The sequence below is a fragment of the Colossoma macropomum genome, unplaced genomic scaffold (genome assembly GCF_904425465.1).
Source record: "Colossoma macropomum unplaced genomic scaffold, Colossoma_macropomum, whole genome shotgun sequence".
Taxonomy (NCBI): Eukaryota; Metazoa; Chordata; class Actinopteri; order Characiformes; family Serrasalmidae; genus Colossoma; species Colossoma macropomum.
In genome coordinates this window covers 15,317,989-15,339,262 of record NW_023494797.1, presented here as the reverse complement: position 1 = coordinate 15,339,262, position 21,274 = coordinate 15,317,989, and the positions used below count along the sequence as shown (strand labels likewise).

The 21,274-nt window shown below is 39.0% G+C and overlaps 2 protein-coding genes across 2 annotated transcripts in view; both read right to left on the bottom strand.

Annotated features, from left to right (window-relative positions):
• Nucleotides 1-9,473, bottom strand: part of apba2b (amyloid beta (A4) precursor protein-binding, family A, member 2b) — a 179,701-nt gene extending 170,228 nt beyond the window's left edge. Inside the window, exon 1 of the mRNA XM_036584410.1 lies at nt 9,384-9,473. The gene's annotated coding sequence lies outside the window, so the exon portion shown is untranslated. The remainder of the gene's footprint in view (nt 1-9,383) is intronic.
• Nucleotides 9,474-17,595: 8,122 nt separating this feature from the next.
• On the bottom strand, nt 17,596-21,114 carry mcee (methylmalonyl CoA epimerase). Its single transcript, XM_036584409.1, has 3 exons — nt 21,072-21,114; nt 19,509-19,855; nt 17,596-18,632 (listed from the first exon to the last, which is right to left on the bottom strand). Exons 1-3 carry the CDS (start codon nt 21,097-21,099, stop codon nt 18,480-18,482), a joined length of 528 nt encoding a protein of 175 aa, XP_036440302.1. The 5' UTR covers nt 21,100-21,114; the 3' UTR covers nt 17,596-18,479.
• Nucleotides 21,115-21,274: the final 160 nt, after the last annotated feature.

Sequence of the window (21,274 nt, the reverse complement as noted above, 5' to 3'; positions counted from 1 at the left end):
TGAAGGAAGACAATAAACTACAACCACAACCTTCACTAAACTGCACTGTCTAATGATCATATTTAACAGAGACAGAGATGCAGCGCGGCCGCTTAGCACTTTTTCTGCTCCAGCGACAAGCTGCGGTGTTAGAGATCATCACACAATTACAGGAAGAAATGGTGAGCGTCAACGTTTCAACAAACTCAAATTAAACACACACAGAAACGTTCATGTGGAATGAGTTGAAATGGCGAGAGAGTTTAATAGATCTGTGGATTAGATGTAGATATATTAATGTGAGGATGTTGAAACGCTGATCATTTTGTCCTGTAATTGTGTGATGGTCTCTAACACCGCAGCTTGACCGGGAGCAGAAACACCGTGGGCCGTTCGCTGTGAAGAGGAGCTGCAGTTTCCTCATAACCCCCAAATCAAAATCAGACCTGATGAGCACCTCTGTCCATTATCTCATCAATCTAACTCATAAAAATCCGTCAGACAGTGTCAGAGAGCTGTTATCAAAACACAAACAACAGGCGTTCAGTTAAAAATAAAACATGACCACGGAACGAACTAGAAAATCGTGATCATGAGTAAAAAAAACGAAACCACGAAGTAAAGAAAACGTGCGCACGATTAAAAGAAAACGAGGGAACGATTTAAGAAATTGTGACCACGAATAAGAGAAAACGCGCGTACGAACTACAAAATGTTCGCTCGAATTATAATTTTTTTTTTTTACCTCCGTCCCCTCCGGGCCTCCGTAGCCAACACAATTACAGCCTTCTTGATGCCTTGCTCATTCTACTTAGAACAACAAGTTCTTTGGACTTTTGGCCTGAAACATACCTTTTTTTAAAACAACCAAATGCCACTGTAAAGCAAAACAGTATTTTACCATCATTAACTTTACATATAAAAGCTCACAAGGCACGTGTAGGCTCACCACCAATCATAAAGAAGTCAGTAAGTTTCTCTACAATTAATCATCTTAAATCAAACCACTCTGAATGACTCTTTTTACATTTCAAAGATTGCGCAGAAAATTACATTTGTTTAACCCCTTAGCAGATTTATTGCATACTAAGGCTTATTATTCATTAACTGCAGAAACTTCAATGCAAACTAATAGAACTTTTCTTATGTTATAGAAGGGTGTCATGAAACTTTGGGCCTTCCGGTGGACCCAGGCTTGGTAAGGGGTTAATTACCCTTTAATCAAATTGGTTACCTGCAAAAAAAAGAGACCATCCAAGAGAACATAACCACAATCATTTGGTATGATTGCCATTTTGTTGGCTGTTTCAACTTGTTTCACAATGCTGCGATGGCTGCAACCATTGTGGCTGAGTTTCAAGTAAGTTTCAAGTGAGTTGCAGAAAGTTTTACATTATACAAAGGAAGTTGCGTGAAAGTTTCACACATAAATACAGTCTCAGATTTTCCAATGACCAGAATACCACATGGCAAGAAAAACTCTTTAGGCTGAAAATATGGGGTGAACATAGGGTTCTTGTTCGGTGATTGAAAAGACAGGGCAGCATAAGGCTAAGGTGTTTTGTCAAAGGTTGCAAACTATGAGACCTCAGCTTTTCACAACATTCATCAATGACAGAAAAGTCCAACAACACAGAAAGTCCTTCTTCTGAACCCATTAAAACTCCACAGCCTCCAGAGAGCTGCCTCCTCAGCCTCCTGCTAAGAATATCAAATGTTGGGTATAAAACGGTGTCAAAGCAATGTCAGAGCTTTTAGAAACACCGCCCACCAAAAAGACGAAGGCTTATCACTGATTGAGATTCTAGGCCTGCCAGGTTGGAGGAGAATCCATCCTGCAGGGCGAGGTTAATGAGGAGCAGATCTTCAAGCCCCTGCTTAAAAAGACGACACTTAGCAGCTAACAGGTCACCGTATTCTTCCCCACCCAAAATGAGCTCCTTCTCCTCATGACCGAGGACGTCCCTCCACATTTAACCTTCTGCACTTAAGCAAAATGACCGTCTGAGGAGATACGAGACAAAAGGCTCTGCTTTCATCAGAGTGGAAAGATTATTAACCACACCTTCACTACATCAGTGACATCAGTACAATGTGATCTCAAATGCTAATAAAAGATCAGGATGTGTGATCAGACTATCATACTGTAAGGACACTGCTTAAACAACAGTTCTGGCATTTGCATTATACAGTATACAAATTCTAAAGCATTAAAGGGGTATTCTGGTCTGAAATGATCATTTAATGTGTGGTGCAAAACTGCACCCTCCAGCCTCAGGTTTGGCAGAATTCATAATGTTGTGTCCTTTTTGTGTTTTCATCCATCTGTGTTCTATCACTACAATACCCATCATGCACTGTGCAAATACTTCATACAATCATGCACTCAATAATCTGATCATAATCGGATTTCTGCATTTATCTGGTTATTCAAATTGTCATGTAAACAGCACACTCTGATTTCTTAGATCACAGTACGGTCTAGAAATCAGATTAAGAAATCTGATAAAGAGAGCTGGATTTTAGTTCAGTTATCAGATTTCTCAGTCTGCACATGTGTGAAAACAGACGGCAGTACCAGAAATAAGCAGTCAGCGTTGCCGTGAGACACAGCAAAGCACTTCTGGAGCGACGCTGAAACCAAATACATGCTTGAAGAAATAAAGGATTTAAACATTCTTCATCTTCTAGAGGATGTATGTTCATATTTTCAGATAAAGTGGCGCAAAAAAAAAAGCCGCGGCATGAAGTTTGAGTTTTACTTTACGTTTACGTCTTCTTCTGTGAGTTTATTGGCTCACTGCAAAGCAGAAATTCGATTACTGCCTGATTCATGTAGACCCGGAGTTTCCCAACTCAAGTGCATGTAAAGGTGCTGATGGGATTCCTGACAAAATCGGATTTTCAGCAGTTATCGGATTATTAAGTGCATGTAAATGCATTCACTGAGAAACCCTACTCCGCCAAATGCGACACAGACGCACATAGAAGTGCGTCACTCCTACGTTACACAAGCGGCCACTTGGCGCAAAAGGGAGGAGGGGACAGTGAAGAGCGGATTATTCCAACTAAACACAATTGCCCTCGACAGGTTAGCTTCAGTGAGCTAATCTGCTAGCCATGAAAAGTTTGCAGTGCAAAACTTTTTTAAGAAGTTTGAGCATTACATTCATAATGCGTCTTAGTTATTGCTGTCTCTGGCTATAAATTAGGTGTAGAATTGTGATGTAACGCCTTTCTTCTTGTTCTTTTTTAGCCATGAAGCCTTTAGCATACTAACAAACCAGCTAGCAACGGAAAGCAATGAAGTTGTATCAGCAGATGGAGTAGTTTGTGTTTAAAGCCCAGCAAATTAAATGTTAAGGTTTTGAAATGGTAAGCATTTTACTAGTTTGTTGCTATAGTTTACAAACTGCTTTGTCCGGGGTTTGAAAAGGGGAGTTCTGCTGCTGAAGTCAACACTAGTCGAGGACTCATCTAACACCCTTCACTTCAGCAAATAAAGTAATGGAACAGCCGTTAAGGTGGCGCTGGGAGCTCCCCCAGGGAGTCCAAGTGGCCCCATATGGAAAATATGTATATATGTATGTATGTATGTATATACACACACATATATAAGCTGAATGAATGGAATTGGTATGGAGGTGTTTTGCATTGTACTTTGCATTAATCATGTACATATGCAGTAAGACAGCGCTCACACAAAAAAGTATGTCAAAGAAACAAGATATTAAATCATAACTACATTTTTACAGTGTATCAATACATACAACACTTGCCTTTGCTATATTAAAGGTTCATTTGCTAATATTAGAAATTAAGATACTGGAATACAAATTCATTTCAAAAGGTATCAAAACTGTAAAGCGCATTAGACCGAATTTTGGCTATTTTAATACATTTTAATGTATTTGATAAAAAATACATTTACATACATTTATTTTTGTGTAGTACATTTTCTATGTGTAATATTTCCCCACACATGTTAAAATAAATGTATTTTAAAATATATTTGGCTAATATGCCAATATATTCTGAAATACATTTTAGTATTTGGAATGTATTTTGGCATGAATTGCGATGTATTTGAAATGCATTCCTAATATATATATAAATATGTCCATATATTTTTTTTCATATGGAGCGAGAGCTTATATAAACTGGTACTGAAACAGGGGGAAACTTTCATACAGCCTGCTCTCAAGAATCCACCTCAAAGCACCAACAGCTCCACCCACCTTCAAGATACATCACCAGAGGATTTCTAGACTTTAAATGGGAAAAGTCTTACTCCTATATTGTGGCACTGCAGTAGGAGCTGTGTAAGCGTGTGACGTAATGATGGTTATATTCTTCATTTTGTCCGGAATGTTCCCTTTAACAATAACAACAATGGTGCTGTCTTAATATTAAAGGAATACTCCAGGGTTTTTCAATCCAATATCTGCCTGCTGCATCTGTAGCATGCAGTCAATTATCACAGACAATAAGGCCGGAAACACAGTTATTGTTTTGACTCTTAAGCACTTTGTCTTTATTTTGCCTTTTGATGTTTTTTTGATGCTTTGATTTATGTAAAGCACAGTGAATTGCCTTTGTGCATGAAATGTGCTACATCAATAAACTTGTCTTGGCGTGCTTCTTTAGTACTGAGTGTTTTAACTGACACTGTAACGTAAAAACGCGCTAAATTTGTGCAGAAATACTGTGCGTTTGCGATGCATAAGCAGGGCACTGTCATCTGCATTCACACACGTGAACATAAAACACACAAAAAATATATATACATATTAAAATACATAAAAATACATAAATAGAAACACTTTCCCATTGGCTTCTATTATAAGTGCATTCTAAGTCAATGGATAAACGATAATGTTTTATTTACTCTTCACTTTAAACAAGAATTCCACCATTTTTTCTACATTTCTGCACAATTCAACAACTGAATTGTGAATTAAATCATTCAGTGAGTGTTTTGAAGTGAAACTGTTCATTGTAGAGAAACTTGGATTTCTTTATAGTAGTGCTGATAAGGTTGCACAGTCTAAAGCACAAAAATAGCCATTTTTTACTACTGAATATTACCAGTGAGCCTACACATCTGAGATTTGATGTGCTGACGATGGTAAAACAATGGTAAATATAAAAAATATTATACCTCAGAATGCCCTACATCTTTCCACAATGAATAGATTTTATAAAATGAATTTTAGGCCTAAACCTTCTCCAGACTTTCATAAAAGAATGTTCCATGCATCGAGCAGCGTGTTTATAACCATTTCATGTAATAACTTTCTCTGAGGGAGCTTTCAGAGGCATTTCAGATGTCTGGTACCTTTTACCACCACCACTGAGAACAATTTGGATTCGGCACGTTTCTCCAGAAAATCTTCTGATCTTTGAAATGTAGACAACGTGACACGGCACACATCAACACAAGCAGCTGGGGTACAACAGTTCTGCTCCAATGCAGGGGGCAAAAAACAGATGCATGCATTAGCTAAAAGACTGTCCACACATCTCCACAGCTTTACACTGTGCATTTCAGCCCAGTGTTTACATAAGGAGATACATCTCACATCCAAATATTACACCTGCTCACCAACTGCTTCTTCTGAAATGAAGGGTGTTAATAGTGAGTTTGTCCCTCTTTGCTGCAGTAACAGCCTCTACTCTTCTGGGAAGGCTTTACACTAGAGTTTTGGAACATTGCTATGCGGATTTGATTGATATGAGGAAGTGCATTAGTGAGGTCAGGTACTGATGTTGGATGGTCAGTTCTAGATCACTGCGACTCATCCCAAAAGTACTGGATGGAGCTCCATCACTCCAGAGAACACAGTTCCACTGCTCCACAACCCAATGCTGGGGGGCTTTATACCCCTCTAGCCGAAACTTGGCATTGGGCATGGTGACCTTAGGCTCATGTGCAGCTGCTCCAAAGTGTCCAATTCCAAGGGTTATTGCTTATATATGTAGATTATACAAGCTGTGTGCCTCACTGAATGCAGTCGTACACTGTAATACAGCTGAATTCACTAATTAGCGCTCTTGTCTGGATACTTTTGGAGACTGGAGACTTTCCAGCTCTGCTCCATCTGTGAAATCTGACAAAAAGCTTCTGGAAGTGCATCACAGCGTTCTGTCTTTTTTAATCTACAGCACAAACAACCAAAACACCATTTCAGCCATGCCTGCAGCAGGTAACCTCAGCTGACATACTCTCTCACTCTCTCTCTCTCTCTTTCTCTCTCTCTCTCTCTCACTCACTCTCTCTCTCTCTCTCACTCTCTCTCTCTCTCTCTCTCTCTCTCTCTCTCTCTCTCACTATCTCTCTCTTTCTTTCTGTTTCTTTCCTTCTTTCTCTTCCTCTTTCCTATTCTCGCCCCTTCTTTAATTCCCTCTCACTTGCTCTGTCTCTCTTTCTTCTACTCACTTCCTCTCTTTGGCTCTTCTCTCTCATTAGGTCTCTCTTCCCTATTCTCTATCCCTCTCATCGTCATTCCTCTCTCTTCCTTTCCATGTCTACCTTTCTTTTTCTCTCTCTCCCCTCTCTCTCTTTACTTTTCTCTCTCCCTGTCTCCCTTTTTCATTTCCTTCTCCCACTCTTCCTCTTTATCTCTGTGCTTTCCTACTTTCTCTCTCACTCTATCTCTCCCTCTTTCTCTCTCATTCTATCTCTCCCTATTTCTTTCTCTCTATCTCTCTCTCTCCCCAACAAGAGTCCAATTTAAAATTCTCCCACTGGTGCATGAATAACACTCCAGCACGCTCATGTGACGCTGTGTTTGTCCTTCAGCACAAGAGTCGTACAGAACGCTGTATCGAGGGCTCGGAGGGGAGGAGGGTGGAGGGGTGGAGGTGGGTGGGGTTTAGGGATTTAGGGGTTTGGGGGGGTTAGTTCGGCTAAGTTAACAGCAGGTCGCTGTTGTGGAGACGGATCCACCCTGAGGGATAATGTTCCAGCAGCACGTAGCTTTACAGCTCACAACAGCCACCTTCCTCTCTCTCTCTCTCTCTCTCTCTCACTCTAGACATCTTTCCTGTCTCTCCCTCTCTCTCTCTAACCATATTTCCTCTCTCTCTCTCACTCTAGACATCTTTCCTCTCTCTCTCTCCCTCTCTCTAACCATATTTCCTCTCTCGCTCTCTCTAGACATCTTTCCTCTCTCTCTCCTTCTCTCTCTCTAACCATATTTCCTCTCTCTCTCTCACTCTAGACATCTTTCCTCTCTCGCTCTCTCTCCTTCTCTCTCTCTAACCATATTTCCTCTCTCTCTCTCACTCTAGACATCTTTCCTCTCTCTCTCCTTCTCTCTTTCTAACCATATTTCCTCTCTCTCTCTCTCTCTCTCTCTCTCACTCTAGACATCTTTCCTCTCTCTCTCCTTCACTCTTTCTAACCATATTTCCTCTCTCTCTCTCTCTCTCTCTCTCTCACTCTAGACATCTTTCCTCTCTCTCTCCCTCTCTCTCTCTCTAACCATATTTCCTCTCTTTCTCTCTCTCTCTCACTCTAGACATCTTTCCTCTCTCTCTCTCTCTCTAACCATATTTCCTCTCTCTCTCTAGACATCTTTCCCCCTCTTTCTCTCTCTCTCTCTCTCCCTGTCTCTCTCTCACTCTAGACATCTTTCCTCTCTCTCCCTCTCTCTAACCATATTTCCTCTCTCTCTCTCTAACCGTATTTCCTCTCTCTCTCTCTCTCTCTCTCTAACCATATTTCCTATCTCTCTCTTTCTCTCACTCTAGACATCTTTCCTTTTTCTCTCTCTCTCTCTAACCATATTTCCTCTCTCTCTCCCTCTCTCTCTCTCTAACCATATTTCCTCTCTCTCTCCCTCTCTCTAGCCATCTTTCCTCTCTCTCCTTCTCTCTCTCTAGCCATCTTTCCTCTCTCTCTGTCTCTCTCTGTCTCTCTATGCATCTTTCTTTCTGGCCACCTTTCCTAACCCTCTATCACTTTCTCTCATGCCCATCTTTCCCCCTCCTCTCTCTCTCTCACTCTCTCTCTATCTTTCCAATCACTCAATCTATTTCTCTCATGTCCATCTTTCCCCTCTCTCTTTCTCTCTCTATGCATCTTTCTTCTCTCTCTCTCTGTCTCTCGCTCACTGGTTATTTTTTCTCTTTATCTCTCTCTTCTCTATCTTCCTTACCCTCTATCCCCATCTCTTTTTTCCTTCCCTCCTTTCCTATCTCTCTCTCTCTCTCTCTCTCTCTCTCTCTCTCCTACAAGTTCTTCCCTCCCTCTCTCTTATGCCCATCATAGCTCTCTTTATCTCTCGCGCTCTCTTTCCCTCTGGCCATCTTTCCTTTCTCTCTCGCCCGTCTTTTCTCTCGCTCTGTTTCTCACCAACCATCTTTCCTCTTTCTCTCTCTGCTTCCATCTCTCCTGTTTCTCTTTCTTTCTTTGCCTCTCACTAGCTGTCGTTCCTCTCTATCTCTCTCACCCTCCACTTTCCTCACTCCTTCTATATCCCTTTCCTTTTCTCCAGAATATTTCTTCTTCAGAGGAATATTTTCTTCTCTTTTTCTAAAACCTACATGACAGATGCCAAATCTATAGATTCGTCAGTGTCTTTGACCAAAAAGCCAAAAGTGCACAAACCCCACAGAGAAGCGCAGAGCAGTCACTGCTGTTCCTCACAGGGGGACAGGGGGACGGGTGGAAGGTGCGGTCAGTCCACTCAGCATCTCAAAGTCAACACAGCTCACAAAGACAGAAAAAACTGCATCAACGTGTCTCAGCAGTGACAGAGAACCATGTGTGGCTGAAATGCTGCTGTTACAAGTGAAGTTGTGCTCCTCTAACATCGGTCTGTCCACTGACGGGAGAGGAGCAGCACATTAACCAGAGTCGAGTCCAACCCCAACATAAACAGTCCACTCTGACTTATTCTGGGCATGAGCTCCTTAAATCACTGCCTATTTTTTATTAATTATTCTCTATGTTCTCTTATGTTCCGTGCCTTAACACGGGCAAATGAGACTGACCTCAACCTAACAGGAAAATGGAGCATCTCTATATGGGTTTGTAATACAAAGTCACAACTGCTCAGATAATTGGAGCAAACTGAAGTGTTTACACCCCTTAAAATGATTTCAAGGTGTTTAAATGAAGGCAAATCGAAGAATATCCGGCTAAAAACCATGGACTGAACGACACGTAGAGAATTTGTGGGTTTCGGTTTTGGGTGGACGAATTTTTGGGTTTTGGGTGGATGGCTAATTCACGCGCTGTAGCTAAATAAATAAATAAAGCCCCAGTGTTGGCTATACGACTAACCGTGGCTGCACTGGTGGATGAAAAACCTTGGCTATTTTGCCTGTACGCTGCAATTCTGACGTTAAAAACCAAGACACAGATTTAATCTAGACAGAGATGAAGCGGGCAGTACCTGTATGAACGCTGCTGCTGATGTAAATCTCGAGATAAAGCCCTCCGCGCTGCTGAGGAGGAGACGCCGCTGCCGCTCCTGCTGCTGCTGCTCCCTACGCTGCGCTCTGCGAAGAGGTGTGTTTTTCTCCACCCGTATTGCGGAAATCTCCGCCCCTTCTCGCTGTGATTGGCTAGTAGTTCGAACTCATAATATAGTCCGCGTTCTAGAACGCCCAGGCTCCGCCCTCTTGCCCGGCGACTGGCTCGTTCCTGCTCAAAAAGCAGTCTGCGGCTTCGTGAAGTGGGCGGGGCTTAAGCACTCTGAACGGCAGAGCGCTCTGTAAACGGCCGAACTGCTAGCCAATCCTAGCAGAGAAGGGCGTGGCTTGTTGGAAAACGGGTGGACGAAAAGACATGTAACGGGAGCGAGGCCCCAGAACATGAATAAGGAATAAGCATCAACAATAACTTGTGGCTTTAAAGCCCAAAAAAATGTTGAATTGAAATGACAGCACATTCTTAAATTCACATTAAAAACAGATGAATTAGATATTGTTTTAATTTTTCACAGTGTTTAAAGAAAAATTCCACCAATTTTTCAAATTCAATTGCTGTGATGTAAACAAAGGCATTCAGAGTGGTTTGGAGTGAAATAGATAGATAGATAGATAGATAGATAGATGGATAGATGGATAGATAGACAGACAGAGAGACCGATAGATAATAATAATAAAGAATAAGGAAGAATAAATATAAAAAATCCCATCTACAGGCATATACACAAATAGAAATATACAAAAATCTGGAATAAGATCTATAACCTGAGATGAAAAAGGCAGTGCAATAATGACTGTACAAGGAGCCGCAGGTAACAGAATATAATGACAATACTGAATAAATATGTGCAGATATTGGCACTGAAATAAAGTGTCTAGGTGTGGAGTGTCCAGATGGTTTACTGTGGAGAAAACGACCAACTTAACTGATATCTTTACATTAGTGATGAGGGGTCACAATGTCTGCAACACAAATATAGCCATTTTATTTACTACCCAAAACCACCAGTGAATCTACTGAGTTTAATATGTAATGTTGATGATGGTAAAATAGTGGTAGACCTGAAAAAGCATGTTTTCTTCTGGACTATTTTGCCTCACAACGCCCTGCCTGCACGTACCTCTCCGCCGTGAATAGACTTCTTAAAGCCAGATCACAGAACTATTGTAAAACAATGTCCTCAGACAGGGTATTCATACCAATATGTTGTGATCACTTTCTGTGAGGGAGCCTTTTGAGGCATTAAATGCTTTGGACGTCTGGTTCCTATCACCACCACTGTAAACAATTTCGGTAAGTTTTTTCTGGTACAATGCATTTCACGTCAAACCACTCAAAATGACTTTACTTGTTTAATTATGCAGAAATTTTGAAAAATCAGCTGAATTCCCCTTTAGCCTTTAAAGCAAAGGTGGGAACTAGAAAATATCAAAACTTTAGTGTAAAATAAAGTTTTAAAGTGAAAGAGAGGAGTGATTGTGCCAAGATATGCTATTTTTAAATGAATGTCATCTTCTAACTCTACTCTTCTCCTTCACCATCTCACAAAAATCAGAATTTTAAAAAAGGAAGATTCAGCTTGAAGCCTGAAAGACACTATTGTTTTTAACATGGGTAATTTGTTTCTTCTCGTTATCCAGACAGTGAGAGAGAGAGAGGGAGAGAGAGGGAGAGAGAGATGGGGGAGTGTGCCGGGGCGGTATGTGACACACACAGCCTGCAGTTTCTATTCTGTTCACATCTATTATTAATCAGTAAATTAATGAGGCTCAAAACACAAGTGTGGTTGGCTTCCTCCAGAAATCCTGCATTCAATTATCATTTCTACTGCCTGTCAAAAGCCTACAGCGATGGGCTCGTGATTAGCCCTCGTCTAAAAGTTCAAATTAGTAGCCCATTACTCTCTATCCTTAATGCCTGACGCAGGCCAGGTAAGGGCTGATAGTCGTATTCATGGGCAAAAGCAGAAAAACAAAGCTGAATAATTACCTCCTGTACAGAGGACTGTGGTTATACACTCCTAATTTCCCCTAATGCATCCATCACTGTGCCTCAGTGAATGATCACAGGCACTAAATGGCATTACATAACAGAACAAGAGATTTACTCCATCTTGTCATCAAGCACATAATCTTTTCCTCCCATTGGCAGCATCCTACTGAAAACATTAGACTACATGACACAGGATAAATACAAATCCGTCCCATTAGATTTGAGACCCACATTATCTAACGAAAATGTATGTCCATGTATTACAGCTGTAAATCCCTTCATGTGCTTCTTTGGATACTGAGTGCCAATTTACAACCTATTTCGTCTGCAATTTGTTCCAAATAAGAGCATTTTTCAGCGATGATAAGTAGTTGTTTTTGCAGAATTTGTACATTTTATATTGACGAAGCACAATGTGAATGAAATATTCTGTTACTTTTTACTTTGCTTTACAGTTCTGCTCACTCTCGGCACCTTCTAGAAAGTCCTAATCATTTGTGAGTACTAAAAGACACCTGACTGTATTTTTGTGCTTATTTTTATGTAATAGAATCATCACAAATGTTGCTTTTAAACTTTGCAAGTCATGTAGTAATATTCGGATTTCACTGACCTGTTTGGTTAGAAATAAAATGGTTCAAAAATTCAGAAAAAAATATCCAGTGAGGATATTTTTTCTGTGATATTTAGGAACAAAAAGCCAATCAAGCTCTCTCATTGGTTAGCCCAGAGGTCAGCAACCCATGTTAAAAAGAGCCATTTTGCCCTTTCAACAAAAATCAAACCACCTTGGGAGCCACAACATTTTATGTCCATTTTACCATATTGGCTGTTAATATGTCTCAGTATGTGCTGATTCCCTTGTATAGGCTGAAAATATAAATGAAAACGCAGACTTACTTTGCTCTGCTTTAAGCTTTAGCTCATCTACAGTCGCTTTTCTCGCATCTCTGGCAGGAAACTTTCGCAAAAGTGGAACAGTTTCTTGTAAAATGTCTCTCATCGTTTGACTTTTTACGAGGCTGAAGTCGCTTCTCATTGTCCAGCTTTTTGTTTGAATTTTAAACGGTAAACGGTGCCTGAGGCGCCAGAATGTAACTGCAGCACAATTTAAGGTGGAACGGGAGCAACTGACTTGAGCTCCTCGACTTTTTAGTGTGTGACAGTTTCTTGTTGCAGATTAAACGTATCAGGAAACCAGCTGAATGCTTATAAATGCAAATAAGTTTGTTTGCCTCCAAATCACTGATGTTCATCTTAAATCTCTCTCTTTGCCTTTTCGTTAGCTACTAACTAAGCAAGATTGTTGTCTGCACACCAATCCTCAGGGTTAAAGTGTGAATTAGCAGTTGTAAGCTATATCAACTCCAGCGTTTGAGCCCATTTACTGTTAAAACTGTGTAAGAATGATCAGCAGAGCTTTATTTTTACTACAGAAGAGAATTATTTTATTTTTTACCTAAAAATCTAATTCTGCCCTGGAGCTGCAACAGGGCAGTAAAAGAGCTGCATGTTGCCGACCCCTGGGTTAGACCCTTAGGAGCTAGACAGAAGGCCTCACACATCCAATAAAGGAACATTACTCACTGCTGCCCTCTAAAGGTGTTATAGCAAATCAGAAGGCCTAGTATTTATGAGTGACTTCAACAAAAAAGGCCCAGTCATTTGACCATGAGTGCGTACACAGCGTAAGAGCTCATTAGTGCTGGTGTATATGTATTGTGCACAGGCTTAATAAAAGCCAAGAAACTTTTTCCCTGTTTAAAATTAATTTAGTCTCACTAGATGACGACCAAAGGAAAAGGACGCTGAGGTGCAATTTGCCAGCTGCAGCGCAAAAGGAGTTATTACTGATAGACATCAGCAGAGACAGGAAGCAATCAACACATCAGCAATGCAGTATTTACAGAAACAGTGTGACTAATAAGATTAGGAAGTGCTGTAAGCATAGTCGTGCATTACATAGCTACAATCCTTCATTCACGCCACTTTATACCGGTTGAAATGAGGAAAATCCTATCCAGCAGCACCAAAGCAATCAAAACAGCCTGAAACGCTGCAGATAATAGTGGACAGGCCGCTTGAAAGACTGTGCAATTAAGCCGTCTGCCTTTGGGAGGAAGCAGCCTCATTACCGTCCAACTACTCTTGCTTAAAGATTAATCCGGTTTTGATTTCATGATTTCTGTAAGTAATATGAAAGCTTAAGCTCCAGCTCGGGCCTGCATGACTTTAGTTCTTGTTATCCTGTAAACATTCTGTTATCCTGTATCCTTGTTAAACAGATAGTATTTAATGATCATAGAACAGGAAGAGCATATCTCTTCCTATGATTGAGTAGGAAGAGCATATCTCTTCCTATTCTATGATCATTAAATAATATGTTTTCTTTATAAGATTCTAATGGAGACTAATGGAGAATCCTATTTCTTGGAGCTTTTTATTACTTTATTTACAACTCTTTGAGATTTCTGATGAGGAAACATTTCTTCAGGCTGAGAAGTTGAGTAATGTACCATTCAAAAGATTGTAAGATTGATGTTTTAATAATTGTTGTTATTTTATCAAATACTAACTCATAGTAAGTATTTTAATATGCTCTTTTTGTTCAATATTTCAATATTAAACATTGAATCAATATTCCACAAGTTCATTTTATCAATGATAAATAATATGCTTTAATTAATCATTTCAAATAATTTCTTGTCAAATTTTCTGGCTCGAGATTTAAAGGGGAATTCCACCGAGTTTTCAAAATTTCTGCTTTATTAAATAATTAAATGCAAACTAAGTCATTCAGGGTGGTTCGGTGTGAAATGTTCCATTCTAGAGGAACTTGCCGTGTCTGAATTGTTCACAGTGGTGGTGAAAGGAACCAGACATCTAAAGATGTCCCACACAAAAAGTTACAGAATGAATTGGTTATGAATATGCCGCCTGATGGCCGAGACTTGTTTTTCCCATGGTTTTGAGATTGAAAAGGTTTTGGCCTAAAACATTAATGGTGGAGAGGTGCATGCAGGGTGATGTAAAGCAATTTATGCAGAAATTTTGAAAAAATGGTGGAATTCCACTCACTTACCACTTTATTTTTATATTTTTATGAATTATTCTGAATGCTCTACAGCTCTATCTATCATTTTAGAGTCATGTACAGCTCTGTTCTTCATAGACGCATCTAGCATTTCTTCATTTGTTACAGTAATATTACACTTTATACATGCATCTGCTACAAAATTGGTTTTATATTATTGAATACAGTGATTCCAAACTCTTTAATGGTAGAGATTAATGAGGATCTATGAAAAAAGGAACATGTCCCACAGAGTTTTAGTCCCAGTACAATAAATTATTATCCCAGAATATCTTTGCCATGCTGGACGCTTCCCCATCCCTTCTCACCTGATGCCATGATCAGTGCTATAATGTACCAAATCTAGCCAATAAACATCTGAAGACATCAGCAACCTGGATCAGGTGCGCTAAAGTAGAGTTAGGACTAACATTCTGCAGGGCAGTAGAACCCGAGCTTAACCACTGATCTTTATTAATATAGAAAATATAAGGGATAAGAGTCTATATAATGTGTACATTTGTAATTATAAGACAGAATTCTCTACTAGCCTCCCCACAATTTTATCAGTTACTAAATTATTAATTGTTTCAACTCATTATATTGTATATATGCCAGTCATTGTCACTGGGAGGTCTACAACACATAGCCATTTTATTTACTATCTAAAACCAGCAGTGAACCTACATGCGTCCTCTTATGTAATCTTTTAATACAACGCCATTTCCATAAAGTTGGGACACTGATTGGTTGAGAATCGTTCTAACTGTGCTGTTATTTCTCCATAACATCACAAACACCATATCACTCTGCTGAGACGCTGTTGCTAAGCAACAACTTTGACAGCTGTAGGAGACGCTCAAGCCCTTTGAACACTTAAATTCCCAAACTGTCATCACCACTGAGCAGCTTTTCAGTCGGCAGCTGTGACAGAAGAACAGCTAAACAACCTGGAATCAGCCAGAAATGAACCGAATACCATTCGCCAAACGTGTAGTCTGATCTTCAGAGTCTGACCAAATCGGACTGAGCCATAAAACTGCCACAATATCAAGTTTAGCACAGTTTTGTCTCTTTTTGCTGGATCAATATTAATGTTGTTTTGTTCCAGCCAGTCTGTAAAGCATCTTACAGCCCACTTTGTATGGCAAATGGTATTGGGGACAAACTCCATATTAAGGCCTATGGATTTAGAATGGGAGTAATAAAAGCTCCTGTAGGTGTGATGTGTAGGTGTCCCAATACTTTGTGCATATAGTGTAGCGGTAAATCTGAGAAGCAAGTTTTTCTTTGGTACTATTCTTCCCTACAAGACCCTGCATGTACCCCTCCGCCATGAATATGCTTAAAAAATACTTTTTAGCTGAAAACCTTATTTCAAAACTAAGAATGTTGAACTCTTCAGACGTCTGGTTCCCATTACCACAAATCTGACTCAGCAAGTTTCTCTGGAGTGGAGCATTTCACACCAAACCACTCTGAATGACTGTTTACTTCTTAAAAATGTAACTACGTGGAAATTTTGGAAATTTGGAAAATTGAATATATTGCTCTACTACAAAAATGAACTGAACAAACTGGCTTCAAACATTGAACACTATGTCTCAGGTGCACTCATGAGGTAACTTGCAATGCGAAGCTTGCTGAGTGAAATGTGGTGTATCAGTGGTCAGACTGGCGGACAGTTTTAGAGAATTACTGAAAGGAGAATTACTGAAAGGAGGCTGAGCCAGAATTTCAGAGAATTTCTTACTTTTCAGACTGCCAAAAGAACCGAAATGTCAAAGACGGCTTAAAGCTGCAAAACAGACCCTTTTTATTCCAGTAACGGTGCAAACTTCAGACGGGACCTCAGAGACCACACAGAGAGAAAACTGGCAGCCCCCAAACATCGGCTCTAATCTCCCTCCTCCAGCTGTGTCCAAAAGGAAGAGGATTTAAGGCGCGAGACGCAGACGGGTAGACAGTGGACAGATGGAGATGGTCCAAGTTCTTTCCCATTAATACGCTCATTTGGTGTCGAGAGGAGCTGAAGTCTGTCAGCAGCAGGAGAGGAAGGCTTTCACCTTTCATCAGAAACTCTTCTGCCTATGAAGCATTTTCACTCAATAGTGATAGAAGCGAATGCTGTGAATGAACTTGTACTGAATGACTGAAAATGTTTTTGTGTTATTCAAACTGTGAAAGAAAATATGTCTATACATTCGTCTGCTATAAGAAACTGTGTGAAACAGTACATTTCATCCAACCTAATCACTGGAATGGTTATAATAGCTCATTAATCCACTTCACTTAAAGGGGAAATTCCACTGAATTCTTTAATAATGCATAATTCAGTAATTAAGGTGTACAGAAAGTCATTCAGAGTGGTTCGGTGTGAAATGCTCCATTCTAGAGAAAATGGTGGTTTTGGATAGTAAATAAAATGGCTATATTATATATGGCTTGTAGACATGGTGACCCCTGGTTCCTATCACCACCACTGTAAAGAAATCTGAGTCTCAACAATGAACCATTTCACACCAAACCACTCCGGATGACTTTGTTTACATTGCAACAATGGAACTGTGCAAAAAATGTGAAAATTCAGTAGAATTCCCCTGTAATGGTGCCGTGTTGTCATTAAACAGAGAGAAAACCACAGATTTTTCACGGAACTTCTGCATAAGTTAACCGTTAAGATGTATACGAAGTCATTCAGAGTGTTTTGGTCTAAAGTGTTTTGTTGTAGAGAAACTTGACGAAACAGAATTGTTTGAAGAGTTTAATGCCTCTAAAAGCTCCCTCACAGAAGGTTATTACATGAAATGGTTATGAATACACTGCCTGATTCCTGAGATACTGTTTTACGAAAAATATATTCATGATGTAGAGGTACATGTAGGGCGCCTTGAGAAAAAAATAATGACCAAAAGAAGATTTTACGCTATTTTACCGTCACCAACATCACATATTAAAACTCAATAGACACGTATTGGTTCACTGGTGGTTTTGGGTTGCAAATAAAATGGCTCTATTTGTAGTCAAGGCGACTCCTGGTTCCTATCACCACCACTGTAAAGAAATCTAAGTAGGTAGGTTTCTCTACAATTAATGATTTCACAGCAAATGAGTCGAATTCCTTTTTAATATGCATGTTCAAAGTATATGAATCTGCATCATAACATACAACATGGAAGCATGATAACATCTGCAGTACATCAGTAACTGAAACCATCATTACTAGGTAACAAATTCAGCATTTAAGCTACATTCATAATGGCTGTAAGAACAGATTAATTGGTCCAGCCGTATGCAAAAGTTTGAGCATCGTCAGTTAGAGTAATTAGTCAGATTAGTTTTGTTGATTATCGAAGTGAAAATGAGTAAATATTTCCGCTCAGAGAACACACTTAAACACAGGATTTTTCTACCAGTTTTAGTGCACAGTTTCAATTTATTTGCTGAGTTTAACATATTGAATAAAATAAATCATAAAATATTAAATGTGCCATAGTGTCTGCACAGGCATTTTATGTCTTCTTTTTTCCAATATGTTAAATTTAGCAAACGTTGCATTAATATGTGCAGAACTGTGTTCTCTGTAGAAGACGTTTTAACTTATTTTCACATAGAAAATCAACAAAACATGTCATTTGACCACGGGCGACCAAAAGTCTGCTTATATCTTCAATTAAACCCAATGTTAGTACCATTTTACAAACACTTCTGCAAAATCTAAAATGTCTTCATTGCCACTTTATTGAAAAATGTATAGATTTTACAAGCTTCTTTCTGTTAGTGTTTTCATAGAAAGCAGATTCATTTATTGTAACATTACAATCATGTAATTTTAACATTTTAACATAACAGTGCATAATCACAAAAAATCACACACTATATGAAAGAACCTTAACCTTCACCTTATCTTCACTCTCCTCCCTCAGAAGCAGCTTATAAAGGAATATCCCTCTCTAGCAGAGCGTTTGCCTTTGAGAGGTATGTGTGTCGACTCTATGCTTGCTCTATTTCCACGAGAACACCGTCGCAGTCTTTAGGGTGGAGAAACATCACAGGTTTTCCATGAGCTCCTATCCGTGGCTCTGGTGAGAGCAGCCTGATGTTCTTTGCCTTCAAATCCACTATTGCTGCGTTTATATCATCAACCTACAACCAGAAGTCGAATCAAGTGATGAACAGTATAACAAACAATACAATGTAAACAACATTACAAACTCATCTGAGGCTTAAGTGGACTGTTGGAAAAACTGACCATATTATATTAGTTGTACAGTGAGGTGGGTAATATGGCAAAAATATACCATCATGATACTTAAAGACATTTACACAGTACATAATATGCATCACAGTATTTAATTATTCTCATGTTTGATAACAGAAGCAGATTCAATGCATCGGTATTAACATATTATAAAAAATACTACACAAAATTATAAATACAGAGATTTTTATTCCTCTTTTTACATACTGCACTGCAGTAAATCCAAAACCAGCACTAACTATAATCTCTTCATAATAAAACATGTTAGGACATAATTTATATTGTCAAATTGGCCTCCCCTATATTACAGTACATTCCATTCAGATTTTGAAATATACTGACAGCATACATTAATATGTATTCCATTTCTACTGGGATAGATTCACATCTTACCTAACACATGTACAAAAGTATGCAAAAGTTTGGGCACCCCTGGTTGAATTACGTTTTCTTGCAATTAAGATTTCAAAAATATATTAACACAATTTCTATATATAATAACACATTTCCGCATATTTTAATACATTTTAACACACAATTACTGTTTATTTGCTAAATTTAACCTGTTGGAAAAAATGAAAACATAAAAGGCAGGCTGTGTAAAAGGCACATATTATTTTTTCCCCATACGTTTACATTTTGCACTAAATTTGCAGAAAAATGCCATATTTATTAATATAGTTTGTTCCTGTAGAGGATGTGATAACTTGAGGGTGAGGGTGCTCAAACTTTTGCACATGACTGATCAGTAAACTGCTCACCTCAATGCAGATGTGGTGCATTCCTCCAGATTTGTTCTTCTGCAGGAATCCTGCGATTGGACTTTTCTCACCCAGAGGATGCAAAAGCTCCAGTTTTGTGTTGCCCAACTCCACAAACACTGTGTAAACCCCGTGCTCGGGTAACGGCACGACGGCGCTTACGTGGGCGCCGAGCACATCACGGTACAGAGCCGTTGCCTTCTGCAGGTCAGGGACTGCGATGGCCACATGGTTCAGCCTGCCCAACTTCCACAGTGCTGCTGGAACACCCTGGATAAGGGGTGAGGATGAAGAGAACATCCGAACTGCTGGAGAGCAGTGCTGGGCACATCTCGACAGACGTGTCACTGCAAAACAAAACAAGAGTTAAACAAAAAGGTCTGTACATTCTGTAGGTAAGTAATTCTGTAGGCCTATGTCCACTAGGCACATTACGCAGTCTATTAAATGATCAGCGTGATGGCTCCAGGTTCCAAGCAGAAAGCAGTACTGCTTAACTTTTCCAACCTTTTCTGAGAGGTTTGGTCACTAAATTTAGCTTTCTAGTGTGAATTAATCCTTCAAGGTATGTCTGTGAGGATATTTATACTTCACTACAAAAAATTCAGTCCAAAAATGATAAAATGAAGCATCAATTATTTTATTCTTCTAATTATCAGTGTAGTATTTGTAGTAGGAATGAAATGATCCATCATCGTGAATGAATCAGTATCTTAGCTGCTGTATGTGGATGAACATAGAAACCAATCTCATCCAGTAAAAAATAAAAGTAGCTCTCTGAGGGAACAGAGACTTTACTACAGGGACTCTTTTTAAAAAGGAAATTCCACCATTTCTTCCAAATTTCTTAATATCTAAAAGAAAAAAAAAAAATAAAACAGAGACAAATCTGAAACAATTAACTTTTTATCAAGACTATTTTGTCTAATATGTACATCTCCACCCTGAAAAGGATTTAAAAAAATAGGTCACTAAATTTAGCTTGCTTATGTGAATTAAACCTTCAAAGTATGTCTGTGAGTATTTTTCTGCTTCACTACAAGTCCAGTAAAAAAATGGTGGAATTCCTTCTCAAAATTATTAGGCATCAGGCAACGTATTCATGAACATTTCATTTAAGTTTCTGTAAGGTTGCTTTCAGAGACATTAAACGTTTCATACATCTGGTTCCTATCACCCCAACCATCTTAACCATGAGGAGATTTTTAAAATTCAGTGGAATTCCCCTTCAAAGAAAAACAGATGAATTACAGAAACATATGGCAATATGTGGAATTAAAACTTTATTATTTAGCAGTAGTGTCAATAAATACATCTCTGACTGAGCAGCGTTTCACTGAATATTTTACATAAAAACGAATATTTTAAACATAAGTGTGGATCGTAAGTGCCGTTCTGTACGTATCCATTTCTACAAATCAGCAGACAACCACAAAACACATCTGCGTTCTGTGTCACGTTAAGATGAAATAAAACCAAAATGTTAAAAACCATAAAAGGCTAATTTTACCACAGAAACTGAGGTTTAACATTAAATTTGCGAGCATTTATCTCTTTATTTACCTGCAACCTTCAGCATAGAGGCCGCCATTTCTCTATATTCAAAATAAAAGACCCTTATTTCAACAAATAACTGGTCACAGAGGCTTCAATAAATATCAGGATTTATCTTTGTATTAGATACATTAGCTATATCATAATTAATCATAAAAAAACATGTTTATAAATATCCATTTAACAGTTATGCCTTTATTCATGTAAATACG

Excerpts from the sequence above, each read along its gene's own strand:
- mcee (XM_036584409.1), bottom strand. The coding sequence starts at position 21,099 with ATGGCGGCCTCTATGCTGAAGGTTGCAG. Across the intron at positions 19,856-21,071 it reads CTCTATGCTGAAGGTTGCAG|TGACACGTCTGTCGAGATGT; the intron begins GTAAATAAAGAG and ends TTTGTTTTGCAG. Across the intron at positions 18,633-19,508 it reads TGCACCACATCTGCATTGAG|GTTGATGATATAAACGCAGC; the intron begins GTGAGCAGTTTA and ends TTCTGGTTGTAG.